Source organism: Pseudophryne corroboree, chromosome 4, assembly GCF_028390025.1.
Source record: "Pseudophryne corroboree isolate aPseCor3 chromosome 4, aPseCor3.hap2, whole genome shotgun sequence".
Classification (NCBI taxonomy): Eukaryota; Metazoa; Chordata; class Amphibia; order Anura; family Myobatrachidae; genus Pseudophryne; species Pseudophryne corroboree.
Window position 1 is genome coordinate 418,262,324 of NC_086447.1, and position 27,435 is coordinate 418,289,758.

A 27,435-nucleotide genomic window follows, 5' to 3' on the forward strand; every position below is an offset into this window, starting at 1 on the left:
TCCCTCCCAGGCGCTCTCCCCAACTGGCCTCAGCCCTGGAACACTGTGGCCATACTGCCAGGAGCTGGTCACCTCCTTCCTCAATGCAACATCAGCAGGGGGCTCGGGCCTCATCACCAGCCCAGGTCTGTCTCATGTATGTATCATGTATGTGTGTGTGATATATGTATGTATCGTGTGTGTGTGATATATGTATGTATCGTGTGTGTGTGATATATGTATGTATCGTGTGTGTGTGTGATATATGTATGTAGCTATCATGTATGTATCTATCATGTATGTATGTATGTATGTATGTATGTATGTGTTATATGTATGTATCTAGCTATCGTGTGTGCACATGATATATGTATGTATCACACCTACCTCTATACATACATACACACACACCTATATCTGTACGTACACTGACATACACACACCAACATCTATACATACACACACTGACCCCTATACGTACACCGACGTACCCACACCTGCATCTACACATGCTGACACCTGGACATACAGTGACGTACCCACATGTTCATCTATACCTGCACATGCTGACACCTGGACGTACCCACACCTGCATCTATACATACACATGCTGACACCTGGACGTACACCGACCTGCATCTATACATACACGCGCTGACACCTGGATGAACACCGACCTGCATCTATGCATACACTCGCTGACACCTGGACATACAAACACCTGCATCTATACATACACGCTTTGAGACCTGGACGTACACCAACGTACCCACACCTGCATCTATACATACACATGCTGACACCTGGAATTACACCGATGTACCCACACCTGCATCTACACATACACATGCTGACACCTGGACGTACACTGACGTACACACACCTGCATCTATACATACACATACTGACACCTGGACTTACACCGATGTACACACACCTGCATCTATACATACACATGCTGACACCTGGACGTACACCAACGTACCCACACCTGCATCTATACATACACATGCTGACACCTGGACGTACACCGACCAGCATCTATACATACACGCGCTGACACCTGGATGAACACCGACCTGCATCTATGCATACACTCGCTGACACCTGGACATACAAACACCTGCATCGATACATACACGCGTTGAGACCTGGACGTACACCAACGTACCCACACCTGCATCTATACATACACATGCTGACACCTGGATGTACACCAACGTACCCACACCTGCATCTATACATACACATGCTGACACCTGGACGTACACCGACGTACCCACACCTGCATCTATACATACACATGCTGACACCTGGACTTACACCGATGTACCCACACCTGCATCTACACATACACATGCTGACACCTGGATGTACACCAACGTACCCACACCTGCATCTATACATACACATGCTGACACCTGGATGTACACCAACGTACCCACACCTGCATCTATACATACACATGCTGACACCTGGACGTACACCGACGTACCCACACCTGCATCTATACATACACATGCTGACACCTGGACTTACACCGATGTACCCACACCTGCATCTACACATACACATGCTGACACCTGGACGTACACCGACGTACACACACCTGCATCTATACATACACATGCTGACACCTGGACTTACACCGATGTACCCACACCTGCATCTACACATACACATGCTGACACCTGGACTTACACTGACGTACACACACCTGCATCTATACATACACATGCTGACACCTGGATGTACACCAACGTACCCACACCTGCATCTATACATACACATGCTGACACCTGGACTTACACTGACGTACACACACCTGCATCTATACATACACATGCTGACACCTGGATGTACACCAACGTACCCACACCTGCATCTATACATACACATGCTGACACCTGGACTTACACCGATGTACACACACCTGCATCTATACATACACATGCTGACACCTGGACGTACACTGACGTACACACACCTGCATCTATACATACACATGCTGACACCTGGACTTACACCGATGTACACACACCTGCATCTATACATACACATGCTGACACCTGGACTTACACCGACGTACACACACCTGCATCTACACATACTGACACCTGGACGTACACTGACGTACACACACCTGCATCTATACATACACATGCTGACACCTGCACTTACACCGATGTACACACACCTGCATCTATACATACACATACTGACACCTGGACTTACACCGATGTACCCACACCTGCATCTATACATACACATACTGACACCTGGACTTACACCGATGTACACACACCTGCATCTATACATACACATGCTGACACCTGGACTTACACCGATGTACACACACCTGCATCTATACATACACATACTGACACCTGGACTTACACCGATGTACCCACACCTGCATCTATACATACACATACTGACACCTGGACTTACACCGATGTACACACACCTGCATCTATACATACACATACTGACACCTGGACTTACACCGATGTACACACACCTGCATCTATACATACACATGCTGACACCTGGACTTACACCGACGTACACACACCTGCATCTACACATACTGACACCTGGACGTACACTGACGTACACACACCTGCATCTATACATACACATGCTGACACCTGGATGTACACCGACGTACACACACCTGCATCTATACATACACATGCTGACACCTGGATGTACACCGACGTACACACACCTGCATCTATACATACACATGCTGACACATGGATGTACACTGACGTACACACACCTGCATCTATACATACACATGCTGACACCTGGATGTACACCGACGTACACACACCTGCATCTATACATACACATGCTGACACATGGATGTACACCAACGTACACACACCTGCATCTATACATACACATGCTGACACCTGGACGTACACCGACGTACCCACACCTGCATCTATACATGCACGCGCGGATGTGTGAGTGCGTCAGTGTGCGGGTTGTGTGAGTGCGTCAGTGTGCGGGTTGTGTGAGTGCGTTAGTGTGCGGGTTGTGTGAGTGCGTCAGTGTGCGGGATGTGTGAGCGCGTCGGCGTGCGGGATGTGTGAGCGCGTCGGCGTGCAGGATGTGTGAGCGCGTCGGCGTGCAGGATGTGTGAGCGCGTCGGCGTGCAGGATGTGTGAGCGCGTCGGCGTGCAGGATGTGTGAGCGCGTCGGCGTGCAGGATGTGTGAGCGCGTCGGCGTGCAGGATGTGTGAGCGCGTCGGCGTGCAGGATGTGTGAGCGCGTCGGCGTGCAGGATGTGAGCGCGTCAGCGTGCAGGATGTGTGAGCGCGTCAGCGTGCAGGATGTGTGAGCGCTTCAGCGTGCAGGATGTGTGAGTGCGTCAGCGTGTGAATGTATGAGAGCGGCAGTGTACGGATATGTGGATGTATGAGAGCGGCAGTGTATGGATATGTGGATGTATGAGAGCGGCAGTGTATGGATATGTGGATGTATGAGAGCGGCAGTGTACGGATATGTGGATGTATGAGAGTGGCAGTGTACGGATATGTGGATGTATAAGAGCGGCAGTGTACGGATATGTGGATGTATGAGAGCGGCAGTGTACGGATATGTGGATGTATGAGAGCGGCAGTGTACGGATATGTGGATGTATGAGAGCGGCAGTGTATGGATATGTGGATGTATGAGAGTGGCAGTGTACGGATATGTGGATGTATAAGAGCGGCAGTGTACGGATATGTGGATGTATGAGAGTGGCAGTGTATGGATATGTGGATGTATGAGAGTGGCAGTGTATGGATATGTGGATGTATGAGAGTGGCAGTGTATGGATATGTGGATGTATGAGAGCGGCAGTGTATGGATATGTGGATGTATGAGAGCGGCAGTGTATGGATATGTGGATGTATGAGAGCGGCAGTGTACGGATATGTGGATGTATGAGAGTGGCAGTGTATGGAAATGTGGATGTATGAGAGCGGCAGTGTACGGATATGTGGATGTATGAGAGTGGCAGTGTATGGATCTGTGGATGTATGAGAGCGGCAGTGCACGGATATGTGGATGTAAGAGAGTGGCAGTGTATGGATATGTGGATGTATGAGAGCGGCAGTGTATGGATATGTGGATGTATGAGAGCGGCAGTGTATGGATATGTGGATGTATGAGAGACAGAATGAAATAGAATGAGATAGCGTGTGTGGCAGAAATAAAACAAGATAGTATGTGTGTAAAAGAGAGCAAGAATTAGAGAGAAAAAGGGAGATGTGAGATAATATGAGAGAGACCAGAGAGTGTATGAGTGAGAGGTGGCAGTCGGGATGAGAAGGCAGTGGCGGCACCCTTCAACCCAGCACCGCACTGATGCTGCTGTCAGTTGTGAAGGGCCTTCTCGAAACCAGAGAGCCAGCCAGTAGGGGTAAACTATGTAAGTACCAGAGTATGTGTGTTTAGCTGTGTGCGTATTTTGCTATATGTGTGTGTGTGTACAATTGTTTTGCTATGTGTGTTTAGCTGTTTGTGTGTTTTGTCATACGTGTGTATGTGTGTGTTGCTATGTGTGTGTCTTTTACAATGTGTGTGTATATACAGGGCTGGCCAACCGTTACATTGCGGAGAGTACCATATGTGGAGGGTGCTGCCGCTGCCTTCTCATCTTCTCCCGATGTGTGCTCGAACCCCTGCTGCACTGCCCCAAGAGAGAGCCTGGATCACAGGGTGAGGTGAGTGGGGAGCCAGGAAGGGAAAACACTGGCACAGGGTCGCACACTGCTGCCGACATCTTTCTGCAAGCACACTTTCTCTCTGTTACCTCTGCCTCAGTCACCCACTCTATACCTGTTACCCACTATCTCCCTCTCACCCCTGTCTCAGTCACTCACCATCTCCCTGTCACCCCTGCCTCACCAATTGCCCACTATCTCCCTGTCACCCCTACTTCAGTCACCCACTATCTCCCTGTCACCCCTACTTCAGTCACCCACTATCTCCCTGTCACCCCTGCCTCACGAGTCACCCACTATCTACAGGTCACTCCTGCCTTACTCACCCACTATCTCCCTGTCACCCCTGCTTCAGTCACCCACTATCTCCCTGTCACCCATGCTTCATTCACCCACTATCTCCCTGTCACCCCTGCTTCAGTCACCCACTCTACCTGTCACCCTGCCTCAATCACCAACTTTACCTGTCACCCCTGCCTCAGTCACCCACTATCTCCCTATTACTCCTGCCTCAGTCACCCACTATCTCCCTGTCACCCCTGCTTCAGTCGGGATCCGGTCTGAAGATCGACAGTGTCTATGTCGACCACTATAGGTCGACAGTCACTAGGTCGACAGGGTTTGAAGGTCTACAGGGTTTATAGGTTGACATGTTCTAGGTCGACAGAGCAAAAGGTCGACCTGAGTTTTTCACTTTTTTTTTTCTTTCTCTTTTTTAACTTTTTCATTCTTGACGATCCACATGGACTACGATTGGGAATAGTAACCTTGCCCGAAGCATGGCGAGCGAAGCAGTGCACTAATTGGGCTTCCCGGTCACTGTACGGAGAAAACGACACCAAAAAAAATGAAATACTCATGTTGACCTAGAACATGTTGACCTAGAAACCCTGTTGACCTTCAAACCCTGTCGGCCTAGTGACTGTCAACCTATAGTGGTTGACCTAAACATTGTCGACCTAGACACTGTCGATCTAATGATCCACACCCTGCTGACACCCACTATCTCCCTCTCACACCTGCTTCAGTCACCCACTATCTCCCTGTCACCCTGCCTCATTCACCCACTCTCTGTCATCCTGCCTCAGCCACCAACTCTACCTATCACCCTGACTCAGTCATATACTCTCTACTTGTCACCCAGGCCCCAGTCACCCACTATCTCCCTGTCACCCCTGCCTCATTAGTCACCCACTATCTCCCTGTCACCCCTGCCTCATTAGTCACCCACTATCTCCCTGTCACCCCGCCTCACCAGTCACCCACTATCGCCCTGTCACCCCTGCCTCAGTCACACACTATCGCCCTGTCACCCCTGCTTCAGTCACCCACTATCGCCCTGTCACCCCTGCTTCAGTCACCCACTATCTCCCTATTACTCCTGCCTCAGTCATCCACTATATCCCTGTCACCCCTGCCTCAGTCATCCACTATCTCCCTGTCACCCCTGCCTCAGTCACCCACTATCTCCCTGTCACCCCTGCCTCACCAGTCACCCACTATCTCCCTGTCACCCCTGCCTCACCAGTCACCCACTATCTCCCTGTCACCCCTGCCTCACCAGTCACCCACTATCTCCCTGTCACCCCTGCCTCACCAGTCACCCACTATCTCCCTGTGACCACTACCTCAGTCACCCACTATCTACCGGTCACTCCTGCCTTACTCGCCCACTATCTCCCTGTCACCCCTGCTTCAGTCACCCACTATCTCCCTGTCACCCATGCTTCAGTCACCCACTATCTCCCTGTCACCCACTATCTCCCTGTCACCCATGCTTCAGTCACCCACTATCTCCCTGTCACCCATGCTTCAGTCACCCACTATCTCCCTGTCACCCATGCTTCAGTCACCCACTATCTCCCTGTCACCCATGCTTCAGTCACCCACTATCTCCCTGTCACCCCTGCTTCAGTCACCCACTATCTCCCTGTCACCCCTGCTTCAGTCATCAACTCTACCTGTCACCCTGCCTCAGTCATTAACTCTACCTGTCACCCTGCCTCAGTCACCAACTCTACCTGTCACCCTGCCTCAGTCACCAACTCTACCTGTCACCCTGCCTCAGTCATCTACTCTCTACTGGTCACCCATGCCTCAGTCACCCACTATCTCCCAGTCACTCCTGCCTCACCAGTCACCCACTATCTCCCTGTCACCCCTACTTCAGTCGCCCACTTACAGTTTTTTTTGTGGCGCGTGCTAACCCTATTTTTAATAAGGGAGAGGGGCCCAATGCATATTGTTGCTCCTGGGCCCACCATTCTCTAGTTCCGCCACTGCCCTTGTCTGTCTCTGTCTCTCTCGCTGCCCCTGGTACCTCTGTCTCTCTTGCTGCCCCTGGTATCTGTCTCTCTCTCTCGCTGCCCCTGGTATCTCTGTCTCTCTCTCTCGCTGCCCCTGGTATCTCTATCTGTCTCTCTCTCGCTGCCCCTGGTATCTCTGTCTGTCTCTCTCTCGCTGCCCCTGGTCTCTCTCTCTCGCTGCCCCTGGTCTCTCTCTCTCGCTGCCCCTGGTCTCTCTCTCTCGCTGCCCCTGGTTTGTCTCTCTCTCGCTGCCCCTGGTTTGTCTCTCTCTCGCTGCCCCTGGTTTGTCTCTCTCTCGCTGCCCCTGGTTTGTCTCTCTCTCGCTGCCCCTGGTTTGTCTCTTTCTCGCTGCCCCTGGTCTGTCATTCTCTCTCTCTCTCTCTGCCCCTGGTCTGTCTCTCTTACTGCACCTGGTCTCTGTGTGTGTGTCTCTTTCTCTCAGTCTGTCCCTGGTCTTTCTGTCTCCTCTCTCTCTCTTCCCCCATGTCTCCCAGTATCTCTCTGGCCCTGGTCTCTCTCTGTCTCCCCATATCTCTGTCTCCTATGTCTCCCAGTCTTTGTCTGGCCCTAGTCTGTCTCTTTCTCTCTCTCTACCTCTAGTCTGTCTCTGTCTCCTCCACCTCTCTCTCTCCCATGTCTTCCAGTGGCCTTCTCTCTGGCCCTCTTTCTGTCCATCATCTCACTGTCTCTGCCCCTGGTCTCTCCCACATGTCTCCCTCTCGCTGTCTGGCCCAGGGCTCTGTCTCTCATGTCTCCTCTCACTGCCCCTGGTCTCTCTCTCTCTCTCTGCTCCTGGTGTCTCTCTCTGTCTCTCTCTCTGTTTCCCCATCTATCTGTGGCTCTAGTCTCACTCTCTGCTGCTGGCCTCAGTCTGTCTGTCTCTCTTCCCCTGGTCTCTATCTGTCTCACCCCATGTCTCCCGGTCTCTTTGCCCTTGGTCTCTCTGTCTCCCCGTCTCTTTTCCCCCATGTCTCCCAGTGTCTCTCTGGCCCTGGTCTCTCTCTGTCTCCTCCACCTCTCTCTCTCTCTCTCTCTCTCTGCCCCTGGTCTCTCTCTGTCTCTGCCCCTGGTCTCTCTCTGTCTCTGCCCCTGGTCTCTCTCTGTCTCTGCCCCTGGTCTCTCTCTGTCTCTGCCCCTGGTCTCTCTCTGTCTCTGCCCCTGGTCTCTCTCTGTCTCTGCCCCTGGTCCCTCTCTGTCTCTGCCCCTGGTCCCTCTCTGTCTCTGCCCCTGGTCCCTCTCTGTTTCTCTCTTCCCCATATCTTCCTCTCTCTGTCTGCCCCTGGTCTCTCTCTGTGTCTGCCCCTGGTCTCTCTCTGTCTCTGCCCCTGGTCTCTCTCTGTCTCTGCCCCTGGTCTCTCTCTGTCTCTGCCCCTGGTCTCTCTCTGTCTCTGCCCCTGGTCTCTCTCTCTGTCTCTGCCCCTGGTCTCTCTCTCTCTGTCTCTGCCCCTGGTCTCTCTCTCTCTGTCTCTGCCCCTGGTCTCTCTCTCTGTCTGGCCCTGGTCTCTCTCTCTGTCTGGCCCTGGTCTCTGTTGCCCTCTCTCCCATGTGTCCCTCTCACTGCCCCTGGTCTCTCTCTCTGCTCCTGATCCCTCCCTCTCTCTCTGTCTCCATCTCTCTCTCTCTCTCCATCTCTCTCTCTGCCCCTGGTTTCTCATTCTCTTTCCAGTGTCTCCCTCTATCTCTCTGCCCCATGTGTCTCCCTCTCTCTCTCTGCCCCATGTGTCTCTTTCAGTTACTCACCAAAACAGTGATAATGCCCATCCCCAGCTGACCATGTCTGTTTTTCTGAATTGCCAATTTTTTTTTTCGGGGGGGGGGGGGGAAGGGGGCATTCTTCAACATGCCCTGGGCCCCAAAGACCCTAGTTCCGCCTTTGTCTTGGTGTATATATATGATAGATGCACATGTCCAATTTCAGAAAACTACCGAATATCAAACTGTACTGCTGCTGGAAGTCAATCTTCCAGCATCCGCCCACCTTAGAGGAACCTCCTGGTCTCTCTGCACCCATGGCTTCTCTCCCAGTGCGTCCCTGATCTCAGTAATTGGGTAGCCCAGTGGAGCTGGAGATACACCCCCCTTCACCCTCCACCCAGCACTCTGCTGCTGTTGAAAAGAGAAGCAGCCACCTGGGAAATGGAAATACACAATGAGCTGCCCCCAGTGTATTCCCATCAGCTGTTCCTCTCAGCAGCCATTGGGGAAATGTAAAAGCTGCAGAATGCTCTGCCCCAGGCAATGGGCGTGGCCTCGTTAAAATGAGCGTGGCCTCGCCGGAAAAGTCTACCTTACACCCCAGTTTCTCTTACGTCCTAGAGGTTGCTGGGGACTCCATAAGGACCATGGGGTATAGATGGGCTCCGCAGGAGACATGGGCACTCTAAAGACTTTAGATGGGTGTGCACTGGCTCCTCCCTCTATGCCCCTCCTCCAGACCTCAGTTAGATCCTGTGCCCAGAGGAGACTGGATGCACTGCAGGGGAGCTCTACTGAGTTTCTCTGAAAAAGACTTGTTAGTTTTTTTATTTTCAGGGAGCACTGCTGGCAACAGGCTCCCTGCATCGTGGGACTGAGTGGAGAGAAGCAGACCTACTTAAATGATAGGCTCTGCTTCTTAGGCTACTGGACACCATTAGCTCCAGAGGGTCAGAACACAGGTCTCACCCTCGTTGTTCGTCCCGGAGCCACGCCGCCATCCTCCTCACAGAGCCGGAAGATAGAAGCCGGGTGAGTATAAGAAGAAAGAAGACTTCAAATGCGGCAGAAGACTTCTGATCTTCACTGAGGTACTGCACAGCGGTAACGCTGCGCGCCATTGCTCCCACATTCACACAACCTGACGGCACTGTATGGGTGCAGGGCATGGGTGGGGCGCCCTGGGCAGCAATCAAACTTCTAGGGACACTGGCATATATATATATATATATATATATATATATATATATATATATATATACTGCGGAGGGGGTATATTACAGAAACCCCACCAGTATAAACATTGAGGGGGCAGAGCTTGATCCTCCAGCACCAACCAGTGCCATTTTCTCCACAGCACGCTGCAGAGAAGCTGGTTCCCCGGACTCTCCCCTGCTGAACATAAGTATAGAGGGCACAAAAGAGGGGGGGGGTGCACATTTATTTGGCACAGTGAGTGTAATATATATATATATATATATATATATATATATATATGCACTGTACTGACTGGGATTTTATTCCAGGGTCCGGTGGCACTGGGTGTGTGCTGGCATACTCTCTCTCTCTCTCTCCTAAGGGCCTTATTGGGGGACTGTCTCCATATAGATATATATCCCTGAGTGTGTGGGGGTGTCGGTACATGTGTGTCGGCATGTCTGAAGCGGAAGGCTCATCTAAGGAGGAGGTTGAGTAGATTGTGGTGTCTCCGTCGGCGACGCCGACACCTGATTGGTTGGATATGTGGAATGTATTAAATGCAAATGTGTCTTTATTACATAAGAAATTGGACAAAGCAGAGTCCAGGGAAATAACAGGGAGTCAATCCATGGCTTTGGCTGTGTCACAGGGCCCTTCAGGGTCTCAGAAACGTCCCCTGTCCCACGTAGCAGACACTGATACCGACACGGATTCTGACTCCAGTGTCGATTACGATGATGCGAGGTTACACCCAAGGGTAGCCAAAAGTATTCATTATATGATTATTACTATAAAAGATGTTTTGCATATCACAGATGACCCCTCTGTCCCTGACACGGGGGTATGCATGTTTTAGGAAAAGAAACCTGAGGTAACCTTTCCCCCATCTCATGAGCTGAATGCTTTATTTGAAAAGGCTTGGGAAACTCCAGACAAGAAACTGCAGATTCCCAAGGGAATTCTTATGGCGTACCCTTTCCCCGCGCAGGACAGGTTACGGTGGGAATCCTCGCCCAGGGTGGACAAGGCTTTAACGCGCTTGTCCAAAAAGGTGGCGCTACCATCTCCGGACACGGCAGCCCTCAAGGATCCTGCTGATCGCAGACAGTAAACTACCTTAAAATCAATTTATACACATACGGGTGCCTTGATCAGACCGGCAGTAGCGTCGGTATGGGTATGTAGCGCAGTAGCAGCATGGGCAGATAACTTGTCATCTGACATTGACACCCTAGATAGGGAGTGCATTTTATTGACCTTGGGTCACATTAAAGACGCAGTCTTATATATGAGAGATGCTGCGAGAGACGTTGGGCTGTTAGGTTCAAGAGCCAACGCCATGGCTATTTCTGCTAGGCGAGCCCTGTGGACTCGCCAATGGATGGGTGATGCCGACTCAAAGAGACATATGGAAGTTTTACCTTACAAAGGTGAGGTCTTATTTGGGGAGGGTCTCGCGGACCTGGTTTCCCCGGCTATCGCGGGTAAATCTTCTTTTTTGCCTTATGTTCCCCCACAGCAAAAGAATACACCACAATATCAGATGCAGTCCTTTCAGTCGCATAAGTCCAGAAGAGGTCGGGGCTCACCTTTCCTTGCCAGAGGTAAGGCTAGAGGGAAAATAATGACTAGTTCCCAGGAGCAGAAGTCCTCCCCGGCTTCTACTAAATCCACCGCATGACGCTGGGTCTCCACTGAGGGAGTCCGCACCGGTGGGGGCACGTCTTCGACTCTTCAGCCAGGTCTGCGTTCTGTCAGACGTGGATCCTTGGGCGATAGAAATTATATTTCAAGGCTACAAACTGGAATTCGAAGAGGTGCCGCCTCGACGATTTTTCAAGTCTGCTTTGCCAGCTTCTCCCCCAGAGAGGGAAATAGTTTTAGCTGCAATTCAAAAGTTGTACCAACAGCAAGTGATTATCAAGGTTCCCCTGGTCCAACAGGGGAAAGGGTACTATTCAACCCTGGTTGTGGTCCCGAAACCGGATGGCTCGGTCAGACCCATTCTGAATCTAAAATCCCTAAACCTGTACTTGAAAAAGTTCAAATTCAAGATGGAATCGCTCCGGGCAGTTATCTCCAGCCTGGAAGGGGGGGATTTTATGGTGTCATTAGACATAAAGGATGCATACCTTCATGTCCCCATATATCCTCCTCATCAGTCATACCTGATATTTGCTGTACAGGACTGTCATTACCAGTTTCAGACGTTGCCGTTTGGGCTTTCCACGGCCCCGAGGATTTTCACCAAGGTAATGGCGGAAATGATGGTGCTCCTGCGCAGGCAGGGAGTCACAATTATCCCGTACTTGGACAATCTCCTGATAAAAGCGAGATCGAGAGATCAATTGCTGAAAAGCGTGTCGCTCTCCTTGAGAGTGCTGCAGCAACATGGCTGGATTCTAAATCTATCAAAGTCACAGTTGATTCCAACGACTCGGCTATCTTTCTTAGGCATGATTCTGGACACGGAACAGAAGAGGGTTTTTCTCCCAGTGGAAAAAGCCCAGGAACTCCAGAACATGGTCAGGGACCTGCTAAAACCAAAAAGAGTGTCAGTCCATCAATGCACTCGAGTACTGGGAAAAATGGTGGCGGCCTACGAGGCCATCCCCTTCGGCAGGTTCCATGCGAGACAATTCAGTGGGACATTCTGGACAAGTGCCCGGGGTCCCATCTACAAGTGCATCAGAAAATAAGCCTGTCCCCCAGGGTCTCTCTCCTGTGATGGCTGCAGAGTGCTCACCTTCTCAGGGGTCGCAGGTTCGGTATTTAAGACTGGGTTCTGATGACCATGGATGTGAGCCTCCGAGGATGGGGAGCAGCCACACAAGGAAGAAATTTTCAGGGACTCTGGTCAAGCCAGGAGGCTTGTCTACACATCAATGTACTGGAGTTGAGGGCCATATACAACGGCCTACTACAAGCCGAGAATCTTCTTCGCGACCTACCGGTTCTGATTCAATCAGACAACGTCACAGCCCTGGCTCATGTAAACCGCCAAGGCGGGACAAGGAGCAGAGTGGAAGCCACCAGGATTCTTCGCTGGGCAGAAAATCACTTAAGCGCTCTGTCATCTGTCTTCATTCAGGGAGTGGACAACTGGGAAGCAGACTTCCTCAGCAGACACGATCTCCATCCAGGGGAGTGGGGTCCTCATCACGAAGTTTTTGCAGAGATAACAAGTCATTGGGGACTTCCTCAAATAGACATGATGGCGTCTCGCCTCCCAAGAAGCTTCCGAGGTATTGTGCCAGGTCAAGGGACCCTCAGGCAGTAGCGGTGGACGCCCTGGTGACACCATGGGTGTTTCAGTCAGTCTATGTGTTCAGTCGGTCTATGTGTTCCCTCCTCTTCCGCTCATCTCAAAAATATTGAGAATCATAAGACGAAAAAGAGTGCAGACAATACTCATTGTTCCAGATTGGCCTCAAAGGGCCTGGTATTCAGATCTTCAGGAAATGCTCACAGAAGATCCGTGGCCTCTTCCTCTCAGGGAGGACCTGTTGCAGCAGGGGCCCTGCGTGTTCCAAGACTTACCGCAGTTACGTTTGACGGCATGGCGGTTGAACACCAAATCCTATCTGGGAAAGGTATTCCGGAGGAAGTCATCCCTAGTCTAATAAAGGCTAGGAAGGAGGTGACGGCGAAACATTATCACCGTATCTGGATGAAGTATGTATCTTGGTGTGAAGCCAAGAATGCTCCTACGGAAGATGTCCATCTGGGCCGTTTTCTCCACTTTCTACAGACAGGAGTGGATATGGGCCTAAAGTTAGGCTCCATTAAGGTACAGATTTCGGCCCTATCAATTTTCTTTCAGAAGGAATTGGCCTCTCCTCAAGAAGTCCAGACTTTTGTAAAGGGAGTGCTGCACATCCAGCCTCCTTTTGTGCCCCCAGTCACACCTTGGAACCTTTACGTGGTGTTACAGTTCCTAAAATCTCACTGGTTTGAACCTCTTCGAACAGTTGAATTAAAATTTCTCGCTTGGAAGGTGGTCATGTTGTTGGCCTTGGCATCTGCAAGGCGGGTGTCCGAATTGGCGGCTTTATCTCACAAAAGCCCCTATCTGATTTTCCATGTGGATAGAGCAGAGTTGAGGACTCGTCCTCAATTTTTGCCTAAGGTGGTTTCATCGTTTCATATAACCAACCTATTGTGGTACCTGTGGCTACAGGTGACTTGGAGGATTCCAAATCCCTTGATGTAGTCAGGACATTAAAAATTTATGTAGCCAGGACGGCTCGGGTTAGGAAAACAGAGACACTGTTTGTCCTGTATGCGGCCAACAAGGTTGGCGCTCCTGCTTCTAAGCAGACTATTGCTCGTTGGATTTGTAACACGATTCAGCAGGCTCATTCTACGGCTGGATTGCCGTTCCCAAATTCGGTAAAGGCCCATTCCAATAGGGAGGTGGGCTCTTCTTGGGCGGCTGCCCGAGGCGTCTCGGCATTACAGCTGTGACGAGCAGCTACTTGGTCGGGTTCAAACATTTTTGCTAAATTCTATAAGTTTGATACCCTGGCTGATAAGGACCTCATATTTGCTCAATTGGTGCTGCAGAGTCATCCGCACTCTCCTGCCTGGTCTGGAGCTTTGGTATAATCCCCATGGTCCTTACGGAGTCCCCAGCATCCTCTAGCACGTAAGAGAAAATAAGATTTTAAACCTACAGGTAATTCTTTTTCTCCTAGTCCATTGAGGATGTTGGGTGCCCGCCCCAGTGCGGACATATTTCTGCAAGGCTTCTATATTGTTATGTTACAGTTAAGATCAGTCTTTGGCTGATGCTGTTTTGTTCATACTGTTAACTGGTTGCATATATTCCATGTTATACGGTGTGGATGGTGTGGGCTGGTTTGAATCTTGCCCTTAGCTTAACAAAAATCCTTTCCTTGTACTGTCCGTCTCCTCTGGGCACAGTTCTTTAACTGAGATCTGGAGTAGGAGCATAGAGGGAGGAGCCAGTGCACATCCATCTAAAGTCTTTAGAGTGCCCATGTCTCCTGCAGAGCTCGTCTATACCCCATGGTCTTTACGAAGTCCCCAGCATCCTCTACGGACTAGGAGAAAAAGATTTACCGGTAGGTTTAAAATCTTATTTTTTGGCCCTGCACCAACAGACCTTGCCCACCACAGGGGGGAAAAAAATGTCACCATATTAAGCCCCATATAGTAATGTCCCCTGCACAATATGCCCCACACTGCAATGCCCGTGATACATTTATGTCCTACAGTAAAGCTTCTACACGCTGGGTGTCATGCTCGCTACCAGGGGTTTTATGGGCTGGGTGTCTTGCTCGTTGCCAGGGGTTTGTAATGCTTGTGGCCAGGGGTATTGTTCGTTGCCAGGGGTGTTATCGTTAAACATTTTTAAAAAATCAAATGTTTATTCTTACAGTGAAATTTTACATTTCTGAATTTAAAAAAAAAAATTGAAAAAAAGCGATGAAATTCCATAGACAAAAAACCTTACGGTTTCACATGTCCCATTAAGGCTTCTTACACATGATCTGGCATTTCAGAAACCTGTTGTAGCTCTTTCACTCAAACTCCAAAAAGCAATGAAATTCCGATCATTAAGGCTGACGCCTTAATGGACGTGTTCCTTGCGCAATACAGATATGGTATGCCATCACAGCCTGTGGGTAAGTGCAGATTCAGCACTCTCACAGAGTGAGATTGCTGTCACTCACACAATGGTGGAGCTGCTAATTCACAGATTTGTGTGCTCATTGGAATACACACATGCAGTCTATGCAACTGAAGGTCTGAGCAGTTTTGTGGTGCTCCCATCAGACACAGTGCCCACAAACATCCCATTCGGTCACCACAACAATCCCACCTTGTTACAACATCCTTCTAACTCCATACATCCATCTCATTTAGAATACACATTTAGCTCCCTCAAACATCTTGGTTAATTGCAAAAACTATAATACCCCATATACGGTCTACGCATCTACACTTACTTCCCCTATACACCCCCATGCTGCTCTGTCTTCCCCATTCCCTACTGCTGTGGTCTCCCATCTGTGCTAGTCTGTACTAACTTATCTGCACCATCTGTCTTTCCCCACCTGTGCCTTGTCTGTATCACCGTTTCCTTCTCTCTGTGCTATTCAGTGTTTCCCTCTTCAACGTCACTCTGCCTCCTCCAATACATGGCACACTGTCTTCTCTCCCATCTGTACCAGTTTTCTACCCATCCGTGCCAGTGTCTTCAACCCATCTGCACCATTTCCCCCATCCGCACCGCTCTGTCTCCCTTCCCATACTTACTGCTTAATCTACCCCCTATCCACACCACTCTTACCCTATTTATATAGCTGACATCCTAAAGGTAAGTTTCATGGGTCACTATTGGGGGGGGTTGCCCTATCCAACCCACCCAAGGATTAGCTCTAGCTGTCACCCCCCAAGGGGAGGTAAAAATACTTATCCCCTCCGATGTTGGGACTGTATTCCCCTCATCCATGCTGCTCTGCCTTCCTCATCCGTGCCGTTTCTTTCCATCTGTGCTGCTCTTACCCCTCCCACATCTGTGCTGCTCTTACCCCTCCCACATCTGTGCTGCTCTTTCCCCATCATCCACACGGCACTGTCCATCCATCCACGCAGCGGTCTCCCCACCATCTGTGCCACTGTCGTTCCTCCATCTTTCTTACCTCCCCCCCCATCTGTGTTGGTAATTCAGAGTTGATTGTAGATGTGCCAAATTTAGCACATCTACAATCATTTACTCTAACATGCGATGTGACGCCCAGCACAGGGCTAGTCCGCCCCGCATGTCAGGCCCTACACCTCCCCCCACTGGGCTCCTGGGGTACGCACGCACAGTGTGGCCATTGCGCATTTGCACCCCACAAACTAATTCAGACTGCGATCGCTGCTGCAGTCTGAATTATCCTGTGTTTCTTTGTCCCCCCATCAGTGCTGCTTAGTCTTCCCTCTATCCACACACTTCGGTTCCCCCATCCACACCGCTCTGTCTCCTCCCTCCAATCAACAACACTCAGACCTTCAGTTGCATAGACTGCATGTGTGTATTCCAATGAGCACACAAATCTGTGAATTAGCAGCTCCACCATTGTGTGAGTGACAGCAATCTCACTCTGTGAGAGTGCTGAATCTGCACTTACCCACAGGCTGTGATGGCATACCATATCTGTATTGCGCAAGGAACACGTCCATTAAGGCGTCAGCCTTAATGATCGGAATTTCATTGCTTTTTGGAGTTTGAGTGAAAGAGCTACAACAGGTTTCTGAAATGCCAGATCATGTGTAAGAAGCCTTAATGGGACATGTGAAACCGTAAGGTTTTTTGTCTATGGAATATATATATATTTATTTATTTATTTATATATTTATTTATTTATGTATTACACCCCTCAGCCATAAGATGAAAACCACTGACAGGTGAAATTAAAACCACTGACAGGGGAAGTGAATAGCATTGATTACTGCATTACAATGATAGGGGTGGGATATATGATTCAGCAGTCAGTTCTTGAATTTGATGGGTTGGAAGCAGGAAAAATGGGCAAGCATAAGGATCTGATGGCTAGACAACAGAAGCAGGAAAAATGGGCAAGCGTGAGGATCTGAGGGCTAGACAACTGGATTAGAGAAGTCTTGTGGGGTATTTGTGGTATACAGTGGTTAGTACCTACCAAAAGTGGTCCAAGGAAGGACAACCAGTAAACTTGTGACATGTTGATGAGGGTCAAAGGCTCACTGATGCACATGCATCTGTGGAATGTAATGGTGAAACAAGTATAAACCATGGAGGCCCCACCTCGCAACTTACAGAACTTAAAGGATCGCTGCTAATCACTTGATGCCAGATATCACAGTACACCTTCATATGTCTTGAGGAGTCCATGCCTTGACCCATAGCTGTCTTGGTGACATGAAAGGGACCTACACAATATAACACAGGTGGTTTAATGTCATGACTGATAGGTGTGTATAATATTGTGATCCAGTCTAATATAAAATATTCATGTTAGACTATCATAATATTATGATTTATTTTGCAAAGTTAATCAGATTCTATGTTCCATGGTTAGACATCAATTCAGTGTTTTAGGACATATTTTTTAAATTTCCAAAGGATGCAACCAATTATCTAATGGGAGCTGGGATCCAATATTAGTGTTTCATCTATTACAGTGTAGTAAATAAATTAATAGGTCTAGTTATTTCAGTATGTACTGTACTTTTACTTCAGAGTGACTTCACAGTGGCTAGTTTTTGTTTTATATTAAGTATCCATTTCTTTTTACAGTGGTTAAAACACATTATGATGCTGAGAAAGACATATCAACCTGGCATCCTTTTAATTTTGGTGACCCTCGTATCAGATCTTCTTTTCCAGAGACGTGGATTTGGAAAAATATTAACATGGGGTAAAAAGTAACAGTGTCTTTTTTTCTTCACATTTTAAAACTTTAGCATTGTCCTTGTATGATTTAAAACTAGTTTCTATAAAAGCAAAATGAAAATAAAAATTCTATAAGAAAGAATATATTAATCATTTCTTCTTGTTTTCAGAAGTGAAACATTTGTAGTAATAGACTCTGTTGTACCAGATACCATTACTTCATGGATCACAAATGCGTTTGTGATTTCAGAGAATTTGGGGTTTGGAATTTTGGAATCTCCTTTGCAGGTAATTTTACTTGCCAAAAAAAGGTCAAATGTATATGCATTTATGGCACCCAAACAAGAAATGGTTAATCACATTGAGGGTTAATTTAATCAGTGGTTGACTGAGCAATGATTTTACATGAAGCTTTTCAGTTGCTTTAGTTCTTTATTTGTTTGTACAATGTAAGACATGCATGAGTCCAGTAATAAAAAGGGACTGCAAGTGAAAGGATGCAAAGCCCTTTGATTTATAGTGAGTAAATGCAATGTTTAAATTGTCTAATGGTGTCCATATTTGATGTGATTCAGATGCCACTGTATACCTAACTTTGTGCAAAATATAGCATGTATGGACCCAAGGAGACTACCAATCCTAAAGTACATCTGGTGAGAAGCCATCAGATATTGCTTGGGATGTATATTAGATGTGGTCAGATAGTGACAGTTTCTGATTGTGAATGGATTTAATCATGGGACCAGGTGTAACGGAGTGCGAGACTGCCAGAGCTCCGAGATTCAGTCCAAACTCATACTTTTTTAAAGCAGAAATCATTTACAAGGCAAAACCAACCTGGTTTTGCCTTGTAAATATTTTCTGTTTTAAAAAAAAGTACAAGTTCGGATGGAATCTTGGAGCTCTTGCCGTCTTGCACTCCATTACATCCAGACCCATGAATTCATTGACTAACACCCCTTTTCCACTAGCGTAGCATGGGTCGCAGCCGTGTCGTCTGACACGGCTGCGACCCGTGCTACAGCCCCCTGCAGACAGCGCTCACCAACCCGGCAATTGCCGGGTTGGTGACGCGCTAGTGACGCGGCAGGGGCGGCGCTGGGAGATCACATGATCTCCCAGCACCGCCCTCTCTATGCACTGTGAATGGGAGCCGTGTCGCCTCGACACGGCTCCCGTTCACACTAGACAGCTAGCCGGGTTGAACACGTGTTCAACCCGGCTAGCTACCAGGGTAGGATTCCCGGATCACTTGATCCGGGAATTTGCCGGGGGACCCGTTTCAACTAGGGAAAAACACGGGTAAATGCGCGCCCCTGCGCATTTACCCGTGTTTAAAAGAGCTAGTGGAAAAGGGGTATAACTTGCACTAATTATGCTACTTCTGACCTGTTCATTTGACCCGAACACTGAACACTCTTATCTTTTAGATTTGGTCTTACATACTTCTGTCAGTAATCTGGTTCCTTGATGTTCTGGTGGTCAGACTGTGGCTAGCTTAAGTGTTGCAAATCTTCACAGAATCACAAAGAAAACTCCATGCAAACATGAAACAGAAAGGAGAGAGTGAATAAGTGACACATAGATTAACATATTCATAGAATTAGATGGCATATAAGAACCACTTGGCCCATCTAGTCTGACCCTTTTTTTAACCATCTTGTTAACTTAAACATTTTTTGATCCTTATTTCTTTGTAAAGATAGTCTTAAGTCTATCCCATGAATGTTTAAATTGCTCTACTGTCTTAGTCTTTAGCATCCTTTAATGGGAGGCTATTCCATTTGTCCACTATCCTTTCTGTGAGTAATTTTTCCTCAGATATCCAATAAACCTACCTCCCTTCAGTTTCAGTGCATGTCCTTGTGTTCTAATACTTCTCTTCCTTTGAAGAATATATCCCTCCTGTACTTTGTTAAAACCCTCAATATAAATGAAAGTTTCTATCATGTCCCCCCTTTCCCTTCTCTGCTACAAACTATACATGTTAGGATCATTTAGTCTTTCTAGGTAAGTTTTGTGATGTGGCCATGCAACATTTTATTTGCCCTTCTTTGTAGAGTCTCTAATGTATTTATATCCTTCTGAAGATATGGCATCCAGAATTGAACACAGTATACTAGATGAGGCCGTTCCAATGACCTATATAGTGACATTATTACTTCTTTCTGCTGCTGATTCCTCTCCCTATGCAACCAAGCATCTGACTAGCCTTCCTCTTTACTTGGTTACATTTCCTACCTATCTTTAAGTCACCTGAAATAGTGACTCCTACATCCCTTCCCTCCTCAGTAGTTTCCAATATAGTGCCATTAATACTATATTTAGCCTTTGGATTTTTGAGACCCAAGTGCATGATTTTGCATTTTTTTGGCATTAAACTGTAATTGCCATGCTCTTGACCATTCCTCTAGTCTACCTAGATCATCAATCATTTGTTTTACCCCTCCAGGTGTGGCTAACCTGTTGCATACCTTTGTGTCATCTGCAAAAAGGCATATTTATCTCATGTCCTAGAGGATGCTGGGGTTCCATTTAGTACCATGGGGTATAGACTGGTTCATTGGGAGCCATGGGCACTTTAAGAGTTTAATAGTGTGGGCCGGCTCCTCCCTCTATGCCCCTCCTCCCAGACTCAGTTTAGAAAATGTGCTCGGATGAGCCGGTCACAGCTATTCTGGTTTTATTATTTTCTGAGTTTAGTTAGATACAGCCAGGCTGCTGTTAACAGCTTACCTGCTTTGTGGGACTTAGGGGGGGAGTAGGAAGCAACTCTAGAAGTTAATGGTTCTCTATCTCAGCTGACAGGACATTGAACTCCTGAGGGTGCTGATCGCAAGCCCACGAGGCGACCGCTCACTCCCGCAGCATGGCCGCCACCCCCTAACAGAGCCAGAAGAAAGAAGAGTGGTGAGTACAGTGCCGGCGGCCCGGAGAGCGGGGCGCCGGCGGTAATGGCGGCCCAAGGGTGGGAGCGCACACTGTGTACTGCGCTGTGAGGGGCGTCCTGGGCCAGCGCAATCACCCTACACTGGTCAACACTGCTAACAGGGGCTAATCCCACTGTTAGCGAAAAAATACCTCAGGCCAGTATAATGCAATAAGTGTGGGAAGACGCGGCATTACAGCGCGGCGGGACTTCTCCTCAGAGTGGATCCAGCACCCACCAGCGCCATTTTCTCCCTGCAGTTCATCAATAGAGATGCTGACAGGGAGTGCTGCCCTCCACATAAGTAACACTGTGTTATAGATACAGGGGGAGTGTAATTCGATACTAGCAACCCTGTTAAGGTTCAGCTAGTCAGAGGTTTTTTTTATCATAATAAAAGCCTATATGGGTGCGGTGTGGCTGGCTCCTTGTATTCTGTGACTCTCTGAAGGTACTCTGGGGGGGAAATTGTACTGACATTTTCCTGTGTGTGTGTATAACCCACTGTACCATATTTGGGGGACTTTGTCCTGTAATGCAGAATGTATAGCTTCTCCTGGGGAGTCTGTACCATGCTCAAAACTGTACATTCTCAGGATTCGGTGTCAGATCCCCCTGGGGTGTCCTCCATAAGGTGCACTTTCACATATATTTCTTCAAATATGTCCCAAGCCGGGAAGAAGCCACAGTTTTGAGATGTCTGGGGAATCAAATTCCACAGCTGTGCCTCTCACCCCAACTATGTACCCTGAAAAGCGTACACTTGCCATATAATGCAACTGACATATGAGGGGTGCAACATATAGTTTGAGGCTAATAGGGATGAGGAATATTTTATATTTTTATATACAAATATATATATATATGTGTGTGTGCGTGTGTGTATATATATATATATATATATATATATATATATATATATAATGCCTTCCCACTATTTAGAGCGTTAAACTGTTAAACTCCTTATTTGGGAAAACCTGAGTACATCCAGAGATATAATCCACATCCCTAAACCACAACCTCCATAAAGGCTTAGACTGATCGCAGATTGAGACTACTCTTCTTATACTGTGCACTGCTACAGGTGTGGCTCAGAGACCCTCGCTTGTGTAGATCTCTGGGGCTATAGTTACGTGGTCAGGCTCCTTACTTGATGATTTCGATTCTATTTATAGGAGTGACATTTGCTTGTTTCTGTGTCACTTACAGGATTCTACAGGCTTCACGGCTGGAGGCCATGAAGGAGATTGGCCTGTGTCACGCAGGGGCCTCTACTCTGGCAGTTTAGACAAGCAGGGGACTGTGGCTACACCAATGGACTGCAGATACAGAATCGAAGAAAGGTATGGCGGGTCCGCCCTTCACAGGTGAGGCCCTGTTGGGACGCACCGGATACATGAATGTCCATGCCAACTGCGGGTAAGTCGACATATCTTCCTTCCGCAGCTGCACAGACCAGGAAATTATATCCTACACCTACACTGCAGTCCCTTCGAACTGCAAGGTTTAAACATGAGTCCAAGGGTTCCTCTACTTCCTTTAGAGGACATAGGAGAAAATACAGACAACCTGCACCGCCAGGTTCCCAGGGGCGGATTTCGGATTCTGCCTTCTCAAACCCTTCGGTTTGTCGGTGGACCTCACTGCCTGGGGATCAGGAAGGTGGGAGCGAGACTAAAGAGGTTTCAGTTAAACATCTGGGCGATATTCTGCCTAGACCCCTGGAAATGGTTAGGTTGCCCAGTGGTGCAGACTGGAGTTTCTAGTACTCCCACCTCACAGATTATTACTAGCTTCTTGGACAGAAAGTACACTACTGCTGGAAGCTATTCAAACATTTGCCAAACAAATGTCATTGTTCCAGTTCCACCTCACCTACAACGCAAGGGTTATTACTCAAACCTGTTTGTGGTACCGAAACTGGACGGTTCGGTAAGGCCAATATTAGACCTAAAAACATTGAACCCTACTTGAGGGAATTCAGATTCAAGATGGAGTCTCTTAGAGCGGTGATCTCAAGCCTGGTGGATGGGGGAATTCCTAGTATCCCTGGATATCAAGGATGTGTACCTTCACATTCCGATCTGGCCGCCTCCCTAGGCTTATCTAAGATTTGAGCTGCTGGACTGTCACTATCCGTTCCATGCACTGCCATTTGGCCTCTCCACAGCAGCGAGGGTGTTCCCCTAGGTCATGGCAGAGATGATGCTACTACTCTGCAGACAGGGAGTGAACATAATTCCATATCTGGACGATCTGCTAAAAGCATCTTCCAGGGAGAGGCTGTTACAGAGTATTGCTCTCTCAGCTCTCGCCTACTCCAGGATCTTGGGTGGATCCTGAACCTTCCAAAGTCACATTTGGAGCCGACAGAAAGCGTTGGTGAGCCAATCAATGGTCCGGGATGTGAAGCCAGCCCGGGTATCGGCTTGTTAGTGCATTTGCCTTTTGGGGAAGATGGTAGCCTCCTACGAGGCTTTACAGTACGGAAAATTCCACACACGGTTCTTCTAACTTGCTCTCCTGGACATGTGGTTGGGATCACATCTTCACATGCACCAGCGGATACGCCTGTCGCCGAATGCCAGAAATTCACTCCTCTGGGGACTGCAAACTTCTCACCTACTCGAGGGCCGCAGGTTTTCAGAATTGGATTCTTCTAACCACGGATGCAAGTCTCAGAGGTTGGGGAGTAGTCACCCAAGGGGAGGACTTCCAAGGAAAGTGGTCAAATCAGGAAGCTCTCCTTCCGATAAACATTCTGGAACTAAGGGCCATATACAACGGCCTTCTACAAGCGGCACATCTTCTGAAAGATCAAGCCAATCAATTTCAGTCGGGCAACGTCAGGGCGGTGCCCTACATAAACAGGCAAGGCAGAACGAAGAGCAGAGCTGCAATGTCAGAGGTAACGAGAATCCTCTTCTGGGCAGAAAGACATGCGCTGGCGCTGTCAGCAATCTTCATTCCGGGAGTGGACAACTGGGAAGCAGACTTCCTCAGCAGACGCGATCTCCATCCAGGAGATTGGGGCCTCTATCCTGAGGTATTCACTGAGGTAACAAGCTGATGGGGTGTACCTCAGATAGACATGATGGCCTCTCACCTCAACAAGAAGCTTCCTAGGTAATGTTCCAGGTCAAGAGATCCACAGGCAGTAGCGGTTGACGCCCTGGTAACTCAATGGGTGTCCCAGTCAGTGTATGTGTTCCCTCCACTTCCACTCATCCCACGGATTCTCAAACTAATAAAAAGAACTAGAGTTCAGGCAATCCTCTTTGCTCCGGACTGGCCAAGAAGGGCTTGGTACGCGGATCTTCTGGGATTGCTCTTCGTGAGGACCTTCTTCAACAGGGGCCGTTCGCTTATCAAGACTTACCGCGGCTACGTTGATGGCATGGAGGTTGAACGCCATATCTTAGCTCGGAAGGGCATTGTGAAAAAGGTAATTCCTACAGGCTAGGAAGGGAGTAATGTCGAAACATTACCATCGGATTTAGTAAAAAGTATGTGTTTTGGTATGAATCAAAGAAGTTTCCTACGGTGGAGTTTCATCTAGGACGTTTTCTCCTCCTTTCTGCAAGCAGGTGTGGATGTGGACCTAAGCTTGGGCTCCATAAAAGTCCAGATTTCAGCCTTGTCCATTTTCTTCCAGAAACAATTGGCTGTCCTCCCTGAGGTTCAGACATTCTTGAAAGGAGTTCTGCACATCCAACCACCCTTTATGCCTCCTACAGTACCTTGAGATCTTAATGTGATGTTGCAGTCCCTGAAATCGGATTGGTTCGAACCTTTGCAGGAGGTGGACGTAAAGTTTCTTACTTGGAAGGCTGTGACAGGGGGCATTGTCGCACAAGAGCCCTTACTTGATTTTCCGTTAGGATAGAGCTGAGCTCAGAACGCGTCAGCAATTTCTTCCAAAGGTTGTGTCGGCTTTTCATATCAACCGACCCATTGTGGTGCCAGTGGCTACTGACACCTCGATTTAGCAAAGTCCTTGGATGTTGTGAGGACTTTGAAAATATATGTGAGGAGAACTTCTCGTCACAGAAAGTCGGACGCTCTGTTTGTCCTTTATGATCCCAACAAGGTTGGGTGTCCTGCTTCTAAGCAGACAATTTCTCGCTGGATCAGGTTTTCTATCCAGCATGCTTAATCTATGGCAGGCTTGCCATGTCCAAAATCTGTTTAGCCCACTCTACTGGTAAAGTGGATTCTTCCTGGGCGGCTGCTCGGGGTGTCTCGGCTTTACAGCTTTGCCGAGCAGCTGCTTGGTCAGGGTCGAACATGTTTGCCAAGTTCTACAAGTTCGATACTTTGGCCTCTGAGGACCTAAAGTTTGGTTAATCTGTTCTGCAGGTGCCTCAGCACTCTCCCTCCCATACTGGGAGCTTTGGTACATCCCCATGGTACTAAATGGAACCCCAGCATCCTCTAGGACGTAAGAGAAAATAAGATTTTAATTACCTACCGGTAAATCCTTTTCTCGTAGTCCGTAGAGGATGCTGGGCGTTTGCCTAGTGCTTCATTTTCCTGCATTGTTGCTTGGTTAAAAATTGGTTCAACTGTTGCTGTTCCTATTTCATGCTGGTTAGCAGGGTTTCTTCTAGTTCCTGCTCGTTAGTTGCATGCTGGTTAACATGGTTTCTTCATGTTGCATGCTGGTTGGCATGGTTTCTTCATGTTTCATGCGGGTTAGCATGATTTCTTCATGTTGCATGCTGGTTGGCATAGTTTCTCCATGTTGCATGCTGGTCAGCATGGTTTTTCAGTTCGGCTGGTGTGATTCTCACCACTATCTGTGTATTTCCTTCTCTCGAAGTATGTCCGTCTCCTCGGGCACAGTTTCTAGACTGAGTCTGGTAGGAGGGACATAGAGGGAGGAGCCAGCCCACACTATTAAACTCTTAAAGTGCCAATGGCTCCCAAGGGACCTGTCTATACCCCATGGTACTAAATGGAACCCCAGCATCCTCTACGGACTACGAGAAAAGGATTTACCGGTAGGTAATTATAATCTTATTTTTCCCTTCATTGCCATTAGCAGTGTCACCAATAAAGATATTAAAAAGCACTGGTCCAATCCCTGGGTTACTCCACTGGTAACATTTCCCTTCTGTGAATGCACTCCATTTCCAAAAACTTTCTGTTTTCTATCCTCCAAACAAGATCTTATCCCATTCAACCATCTAAGGGCGGTATCTAATTAGCCACAATAGTGCCATGGCCATGAAAAATGTTATCAGATTTTTTTAATCTTCCCTATCCATTTCATTTGCGTGAAAAAAAACAACCAAAAATACATAGGCTCCGTGAAAAGCCACAAACGTATGTATTTTTGCGGCACTTATCATGTAAAAAAAACTAGTCCCTTATCGGAGGTTTGGCTTCGCGAAACCAATACCAATAAATGCTGGAATTGGGGCTAATTGGATAGCCCTCGGCAAAACAATTAGCCATGGTATTTTACCACGGTTAATTGGATACTGCCCTTTGTATCCAATCACGTGCTTTCAAATTTATTTAACAGTCTGCGATGTGGGACAGGGTCAAAAGCTTTACTTAAGTCTAGATAAGCTATATCTACGGCTCCCTTTTATCACTTTAGTCACGCAGTCAAAAAAGTATATAAGATTTAAATTTAAATCCATGTTGTTTGGGATCCTGTATAGTGCTAGATTTGAGATAATCTACAACTTTCTTTTAAGGGTGTTTCCCTACTTTCAGTTTCTATACTACTGATGTAAGGCTCACTAGTATGTAGTTTCTTGCCTCTTCCTTACTTCAACTTTTGTGCAGTGGGACTACGTTTACTCTTTTCCAGTCCTCTGGAATTACTACGACAGCTAATAACTGGTTGAATAATTCTGTTAATGGTGCTACCAGAACTCCTTTAAGCTCTTTTAGGCCCTATTGATTTATCCACATTCAGTTTTGAGAACTCTGTTAGGACCTTCGGTTCTGTAAATGTACTTGTTTCTAATTCATTTTTCTGAATATACCTGCAACTTACCTTTGGCCCCTTTCCCTCTCAGTAATGAATAATAAGCAAAAATAATTATTAAGATGATTTGCTATTACATTGTCTCCCTTAAGAAGACTACCACTCTCTATCATTTAGTCTTATTATTCTGCCTTTTAGTTTTCTCCTTTTGCTTATATACTTTAAAAAAAAAAATTGCCCCCTCCACCTAGACTGGGCCATTTGCTCCT

At 47.8% G+C, this 27,435-nt stretch overlaps 1 protein-coding gene across 1 annotated transcript in view; it reads left to right on the forward strand.

The window, feature by feature from the left end:
* The window catches only part of CD109 (CD109 molecule), a 559,535-nt gene that overhangs the window by 305,666 nt on the left and 226,434 nt on the right, over positions 1 to 27,435 (forward strand). Inside the window, exons 19-20 of the mRNA XM_063916820.1 lie at positions 18,198 to 18,318; positions 18,464 to 18,581. Of these exons, the coding sequence (XP_063772890.1) occupies positions 18,198 to 18,318; positions 18,464 to 18,581 (239 nt within the window). The remainder of the gene's footprint in view (positions 1 to 18,197; positions 18,319 to 18,463; positions 18,582 to 27,435) is intronic.